Source organism: Carya illinoinensis, chromosome 7, assembly GCF_018687715.1.
Source record: "Carya illinoinensis cultivar Pawnee chromosome 7, C.illinoinensisPawnee_v1, whole genome shotgun sequence".
Lineage (NCBI taxonomy): Eukaryota > Viridiplantae > Streptophyta > Magnoliopsida > Fagales > Juglandaceae > Carya > Carya illinoinensis.
Window position 1 is genome coordinate 7641428 of NC_056758.1, and position 8596 is coordinate 7650023.

Below are 8596 nucleotides of genomic sequence, written 5' to 3' on the forward strand. Positions count from 1 at the left end.
ATATTATTCCAAGTCAATGTGGAAATACAAAGTTTTTCACGCGGTCTAGTTAATGCTCCCACTATGTATATTAGTCCGAGTCAATGTGGAAATAGGAAGTCTTTCACGGGGTCTAGTTAATGCATAGAAAGTCTTTTACGCGGTATAGTTAATGCTCATACTATGTATATTAGTCCAAGTCAATGTGGAAATACAAAGTCTTTCACGCGGTCTAGTTAATGCATAGAAAGTCTTTTACGCGGTATAGTTAATGCTCATACTATGTATATATATCAGTAGAAAAATGAAAAAAATAAGAGTTAGTATTTTATGCTAACAAAAGACAAGCTGATTAATTAGTAAGAAATCATGAATCAAGGTGTGCGGCAATGTTTTCCAGTCAGGAGGCCGTGGTCTTTGGTGAAGTGTTTGATGTGGGCGTTAGTAATTTTTGTGCAAATCCATGAGCACAAAGGTTGCTTGGAGGAAGAGAGGATTGGTCTGTTACAACTGAAGGCATTTCTGAAATCCAATGCTGAAATTGGCAACCGTTTTCCCTCCTGGATTGAAGACGCAGATCAGATAAGCATGAGTGATTGTTGTGGTTGGGAGCGAGTCTCATGCAACTCCACCACAAGTCATGTCGTCGGACTCTCCCTGTGCAATATCACCAATACAAATAATTGGTTACTAAATGTGTCCTTGTTTCGGCCCTTCAAGGAGCTAATGAGTCTTGATTTGTCAAGCAATCGAATAGGTGGTTGCATAGCTAATGAAGGTTTGGTTTCTAATTTGTGGCCCCTGCTAACTGCTGCTTTAACTTTCACACTACAACACAACAAATTAAACCAAAAAAAAAAAAAAAACCAAACTTACCTGTAGAAAGCGGAAATCTTATCAATTAAATTATATACCATCATTAGAATTTATTTTGATTTTGATTATCTTGTTATCCTTTTAGTCGTTACATTGTGATCGAGCATGCATACTTTCTTGGGCTATGGCTAATATTGACATTGGTCAGTCCAGCTTTTGTGTTCAGTATGCACATGTTTGAATCAAAATGTGTGCTGGATCATGATCTTGATCCCTCGGTATTTCAAAGGGAATAATTATTTCGTTTCGTAAAACCAACCAAACAATGCTATTTCATGTTCATAATTTATTCGATGACCTTTGCATAATTTATTTATTTATTGTTTTATGAATTACCTCTCCGCAACAAAAATTAAGCCCCCGTCTTCAGATGTAGATGCTCGATTGTTTCAATTCGATTAGGTTCTTGTATTAGCGTTTCTTTTTGCAATTCCCCTCTCTTGACTGGGAATTTAGGTTCCTAAAATGCCTCTGATTAAAAATATAAATACCCTCTCCTTTTTACTCATTGTGTGTTGCATTTTTTAATTTAAATTATTGTCCTTTTGATTTTGCCAACACTTTACATGTGAAATTATTACTTGAAGAGATTCTAGTGCGTTCTACAGTTGTCCATTCATCACCTAGTAGAGCTATGGATAATTTGGTTTTTGTCTAACCCCCGTCTAACGCTAGGAATTAAGAATCACTTTAACCAACTCCTTAGATACATACCCCTAGCAACACATTATGAGATGTTGAGTTCTCATGAGGATTATCTCCAAAAAATCCCTGCAAAAGTGCTATTGAAAAAGAGAAAATATATTTGAAATTATAAATTGTGTAACTTCCACATAATCACATTGAAAAAAGTAAATAAAATATGGGACTTACATGAAAAAAATTAATTTTTTAATAGTAGATTTCACTATTTTTCAAAACTATTACGATGCATTTATGCACTTCACGATTGTATATATATAGAATTACTCGAGATCATTTTAGCTAGCCCAACACCAGTTGAATACATTCCAAGCAATTTCCATAATAATAACTTAACTCAGTCTATCATTTATTCTCACTTTCCACATCTATTCTGACACTTTGGTCCAAGCTAGGCCCCAAAAACCACTGGAATTAACAAGTTCCGTGACTGTATAAATAGATGTGGATATTAAGGCATTTTCTACGGAGTAAGATCTGGGTGTATATATTAGTCCAAGTCAATTTGGAAATAGAGAGCCTCCGAGTTTAGTAACCCAAGTCTTCCACTTTTTCTAGAAGTCTTTGGCGTATGTAGTGGAATCAGTCCAAATCAATGTGGAAATAATTAGTTTCTAACTTTAAAGTTCAGCCAATGAACAGTATGGAGTCTTGTATTTCATGAGGTCTAGTTAGTGCTCTCATCATCCAGCTGGTATTGGCCTGTGTAAGATATATTTCCTTTTTAAAGGTCTTCCTGTCGCATTCATCTATGTATGGTAGAATAAAGGTGGAGAAAATTAGAGTGAGTATTTTGTGCCTAGCTGCTACCAACCAAAAAAGCAAGTTGATTAATTAGCAAGAAATCATGAACCGAGGTCTGCGGCAATGTTTTCCAATTAGGAGGCCGTGGTCTTTGGTGAAGTGTTTGGTGTGGAGATTAGTGATTTTTGTACAAATCTATGAGCATAAAGGTTGCTTGGAAGAAGAGAGGATTGGCTTGTTATGACTGAAGGCGTTTCTAAAATCTAATTATCACATTGGCCACCGTCTTCCCTCCTAAATTGAAGACACAGATCAAATGAGCAGTGATTATTGTGGTTGGGAGAGCGAGTCTCGTGCAACTCCACCATGGGTCATGTCATTGAACTCTCCCTCCATGATTTAAAGCAACACCTTTATAAGGCGATTTCATCGAGGAGCATAATTGGTTGCTAAATGTTTCCCTGTTTTAGCTTTTCAAGGAGCTAATAAGTCTTGATTTGTTCGGCAATGAAATTGGTGGTTGCATAGCCAATGAAAGTTTGGTTTTTGATTTTTGTTCCTCTCCCCAAAAATAAAAAAAAATAAAAAAAAAAAAAGAGAAAAAAAAATGAGGGTTGTGTTCGTAAGTAATAGAAATGAGTTGATTTATTACAACCGTGCTTTAAATTAACATATCTGTTTAAATTGATTCATCCCTCACAAGCAAGGATTTAGTTGACTTTAAAATAACCACGTGGTGTCCAAATTCTTAATTTTGATACAATGAAATTAAAAAAGAAAAATAAACTAGGTGAGCAAAAGGCCATGCGTCAAATAAGGAAGAACAAAGAAGAGATATTTGTGATCGTAGGTCCCATATGTGGTACATTTTTCTTGTGTTCTGTCCTTACAGCCTTCATTTCTCTTTGCTTTCTTTACTATAGTACACTTCCAATAATCTTCTTGCAGGTTTTGAAAGGCTAGCTGTATTGAGAAGGTTGGAGGTATTGAACCTCACTTCTAATCGCTTTGGAGATAGCATTTTACCATCCCTAACTCAACTTTCATCCCTTACCACATTGGCTCTTGCGTACAATCATCTATCGGGAAATTGGACAACAGCTGCAGGTATTCTTGTATGCAGTCTTCTTTGTCAGTATATAGATTTCCGATTATTCTTTCGACTTTCTTTTTTAAGATACAATAATCTTCTCTAAAAGAGTTATAGTATATACAATTAATTTTAGAATAGATAAAAATTATTTTCTTTTGTAAAAAAATATCTCATAAAATTCTTACCGTACTTGAAGGTTTCAAGTGGAAAAAAAGAAAGACACGTCAAGTAGGTCCTATTTCTGCTTAAAGAGATCTTAATCCATCATTTCTTTTCTTATTTCTGCTTAAAATATTGTACCAAATCCATTTACATGAATACTTAGGATTACGAATTCTTGCCCAAAATTAAAGTTCAAATTGTGTGTATCTTGCTGACAATATCTGAAATGCTACTTTTCTTGTAAATACCACCAATGACTGCATATTTGCTTTTACATTTTACGAAATATGTACAAGTACAGGTTTTAAAAGCTTGTCAAGGTTAGAAAACCTAAGGACAATAGATATTAGTCACACTAATTTCATTGTTGAGTACTGCATATTATCATAACGCATGTTGATCTGTTTTATTAATTTATAGAATTTGTAGTCAATTCCTATGCATCCTGTTTTTTTTCTATGTTTTATTTTGTGCAGAATTATTGGCGTTAGAAAACTTGGAGAGGTTGGATTTAACTTGGAATCGTCTCAGTACGGACGGCTCAACACCCAAAGGTAATTCATGACTAACTTGATCAGGTAGACTGCCTTTCGGAATTTCAAAATCTCCAATTACACCGGCAGCAGAGTTAGAAGTTTTTGCCTAGGAGTATATATAGAGTTGTTCACTTTTTAGGTAAGACTATTTTTGACAGCCTTTGAACTCACAACAAAAGATCGCAATCTACTAAAAGAAATTAAAACAAAATAAAAATAGAAATAGAGAAGATCAGGGGGAGGAGAATGAGGGATTGGGAGAAAATTTTGAGAGCTACATCTTTATTTTCTGAATAAACTGAACACAACTATAGGGCATTATTTATAGGAAAATTACAGGATTAATGAGATAATGTACATATCTTGATTATTATGAAAATCAAATAACTTTAATTTGGGTGAGATACTAATCAAATCAGGTTCTTGATATTGACAATATCATTATTTTTTCTAGCAACTTCTACCAATAAACTTGATATTAACATCATAAATAAGAAAGAGGCCAACATTCTCTGCATACCACAACAGATGATCGCTCTGCATACCCACATTCCAATATCACCCCTACAAAACTTCACAAAAGGACAAGGGTGTGCTACTAATGATCGATCTACCCAAAACTTCATATCAAGTTTAAATATTGTTAGCTACTTAATTACGTTTTGTTTTTATGATTATTGTGCTAATTCTGTATACAAGCAGGATAAGCCCATTTTGTGAATTTAACAATTGATATATTTTTTTCTTCAGAATTCCATGGTTTGTCTAAACCGAGCAAGTTAAAGCACTTAGATTTAAGTTCCAATAGCTTTGGGAAGCAAATTTTCAGAGTTTTGGGCGCCCAGCTCCCAGCCCTCAAGTCTTTGAACCTAAGTTACAACTACATGACGATGGAAGGGCCCCTTTCTATCAAAGGTATATATATATATATATATATATATATATATATATATATATATTTATATGTGTGTGCGCGCGCGCACTTGCGCATATAAACTTGAGTTTTTTAAGATGCTTCAATTAAGAAATAGCATTTTTTTGGTGAAGAATATCATGAACAAATCTCAAGCCAAGTTGAATTAATCTTAATTATCAAAATTATATACCAGTATTATTAGCATTTATTTTGATTTTGATTTTGATTTCATGATTTGGATCCCTCGGTACAATAATTTCAAACTAACAAATGTGTTCATTCACTATGTGATATAGAAATGGCTAATCTAAGCAACTTGGAGGTCTTGATCTTGCGACGTAACCGACTTACTGGAATCCAAGGTAATAACTTATCCACTAATATCCAATTAAGGCTAAGATAAATTATGCAAGTTAATGAGAGGGAATTTGTAGAATTTCTCTTTAATATCAATCTTTTTTTCCTTTCTAAATATTTTTTTCTCATACTTTCTGTCTTCAAATCCCTTGGTAGGTTTGGCAAATTTAAGTAGGTTGGAGATTTTAGATATAAGTGGAAATCTCATCACTGGGAGTATTTCTCCATATTTTGGGACACTATCTTCTGTGAAGGCTATATCGTTAGCTGACAATAATTTCAATGAATATTTTCCTACACAAGGTGAGTATGAAAAACAAATTAATAACCTATCTTCAATTAATTCATTAGGATCGAATGTTAGAACAAGTTAAAGATAGGCACTAATTGTTGCATGATTTAGCTATTCTCATTGGTTTCCATTGGAAAATGTACCAATTAACCATTCACCTTTTTTACTATATATATATATATATATATATATATATATAAATACACATACATACATATTGACTTGTTAAAAAAAGTGAGGGAACTAGCCAATTTGCGCCACCTACGAATTTCTTTTCTTATCATAGATTTGTGCAGATTGAAGAAACTTGAAGAGTTTGATATTTCTGACAATGACTTTGAAGGAATCCTTCCTCGATGCATAAACAATATGTCATCACTAAGATTGTTTGATATATCTGGTAATCGTTTCATTGGAAACTTGTCTTCATCTCTGGTAGCCAGCTTGAATCCCACCGCTATTGAGTATATTGATCTTAGTCATAATCTTTTTGAGGGTTTGTTCTCATTCGGCTTATTCACTAATCATTCCAAGCTTGAGGTGGTTCGAATTATGAGTGACAACAACAAATTTGAGATTGAAACTGAAAATCCAGTCGGTTGGACCCCATTATTTCAGTTAACGACCCTAGTATTGCAAAATTGTAATATGAACAAGCTAACCAGCAGTATTCCAAAGTTTCTCTTTGATCAGCACAGATTGGAAGTAGTTGATTTCTCTCACAATAAGTTGAAAGGAAGCTTCCCCTTTTGGTTGTTAGAAAACAATACAAGGCTACGACTGCTAAATCTTAGAAATAATTCTTTTGAGGGTCGATTTTGTCTACAACTAGAGCACCATATTAATGTTTCTTGGATGGATGTCTCAGGAAATCATTTAGATGGGCAACTTCAAGAAAATATTGGAAAGGTAATTCCATATTTAAAAGTTCTAAATATTTCCAGAAATAATTTTGAAGGCGATCTTCCACCCTCAATTGGTGACATGAGTTATTTGAAAATATTGGATGTGTCCTTTAATAGATTCTCGGGGAAGGTACCAAAGGAATTGGTTTCCAAATGTATCTACTTGGGTATTTTGAATTTACACAATAATAACTTGCAAAGTGAAATCTTCTCGAAGCATTTCAAGTTGCCAATCTTAGTTATTCTTCAATTGAACAACAATCAGTTCACAGGTACTCTATCTAGCGTATTATTAACTCTCAGTGGCATGATGACGTTTGATATTGGGAACAACATGATGTCAGGTACAATCCCCAGTTGGATAGGATACATAATAATGGTTGGGGGAGCTCTTGTCATGACGAATAATTCTTTTGAGGGTCACATTCCATGTGGATTACATTCAAGACTTTTAATAGATCTTTCTTATAACTCACTTTCGGGACCTTTACCTTCTTGCTTGAATGAACAGTCTAATGTACTTTTGCAAGGGAACAAGCTTACAGGATCTATACCAAAAGCTCTTTTTAACTCATCATCTCTTGTGACATTGGACGTTAGAGAAAACAACCTTTCCGGTACCATTCCTATTGAAATCAGTACACTTTCTAACTTAAGAATACTTTTGTTGGGAGGCAACAATCTTAGTGGCATGATTCCAAACCAAGCATGTTTGCTAAAGAAAATAGGCATAATGGATCTTTCAAGGAACTCCTTTTCTAGGACAATACCGCCTTGTTTTCACAATATTACCTTTGGGAAGATAAATGCTACTAATCTTTCCTTTCCACAAACTCATGCTACTTATACGATATGGTACAAGGAAGAAACTCCAAGATATGCAAGTCTTCTAGGGAAATTCCTTTCGGGTGGCACTATGGATCTTGCATTTGATAATCAAGTTGAGGTTGAGTTTGTTACGAAGTACAGGTCTAGATCCTACAAGGGTGGCATCCTTGATTACATGTCTGGATTAGATTTGTCGTGCAACAAACTAACAAGAGGAATCCCAGTGGAACTTGGACAATTATCTTCAATTCATTCACTAAACTTGTCTTACAATCAATTGACAGGTTCGATTCCAAAGGAATTTTCGAGTTTGGATTCGATAGAAAGCTTGGACCTTTCTCACAATAATTTGAGTGGAGAAATTCCTTCAACATTGATTGATTTGAATTTTATGGCAATATTCAATGTTGCATACAATAATTTATCTGGTAAAGTTCCTGAGATGAAAAATCAATTTGGGACTTTTGAGAATAGTAGCTATGAAGGAAATCCATTTCTTTGTGGACCACCGCTGGAGAATGGCTGTAGTACCATAGTAGAAAAGTCAAAACCAAAAGCAAGTGAGAGGAAATGGTACCAGGTAGATCCTATAGCCTTTTTTGCAAGCTTCTCAGTATCTTACGTTATTTTTTTTTCAATGGTTGTTAGTATCCTTTATATTAATCCTTATTGGAGGCAGAGGTGCTTCAATTTGATTGAGGATCTCATGTACTGGAGTTATTTTACAGTTTTGACACCCCTAAAAAGGTTGTCAGTTCAACTATGTCTACATTAGATTGATATCTCCCGTTTAAATGGACATCTTTAAAGGTAGTGATGATATGTGGCTAGTTGTGTACATGCATATGTATTAAATATTGATTATCAATATTGTTGGTTGTGCTCTAATATTATGAATCAAGGAACTCACTCCCCTCTTTCATCGATATGGTAATTCTTATTATAATTTTATGCTGAAAATCGTCTTATGCTATAGACAACTAGCTTTCATTGAAGTTTCCAGCAAAAGGTGATTGTCGCAATTAGTCTTATCTTTTTAGTACATGAAAATTTAAATCGCTGAAAATGGCTCTGTTTCTCGTGGCAAATCATTTGCCGAAATTTTATAAGGCCAGTACACTCGGAGAGCATAGATTTGAGTCGATTATTTTTGGACATAAATAACTATTTTGTGCCTCACTATATATTCACAACAATTTGAGTGCC

General features: G+C 34.3%; 1 protein-coding gene across 2 annotated transcripts; it reads left to right on the forward strand.

Moving 5' to 3' along the window:
* The first annotated feature begins 281 nt into the window (after positions 1–281).
* Positions 282–8316, forward strand: LOC122316698 (receptor-like protein 56). Of its 2 annotated transcripts, XM_043133425.1 has the most exons (7): positions 282–757; positions 3250–3408; positions 4033–4110; positions 4843–5007; positions 5305–5370; positions 5522–5668; positions 5944–8316. In XM_043133425.1, exons 1-7 carry the CDS (start codon positions 349–351, stop codon positions 8163–8165), a joined length of 3246 nt encoding a protein of 1081 aa, XP_042989359.1. In that variant the 5' UTR covers positions 282–348; the 3' UTR covers positions 8166–8316. The 2 variants fall into 2 exon arrangements, with proteins under 2 accessions (XP_042989359.1, XP_042989360.1); XM_043133426.1 differs by lacking the exon at positions 5522–5668.
* The last annotated feature ends 280 nt before the right edge of the window (positions 8317–8596 follow it).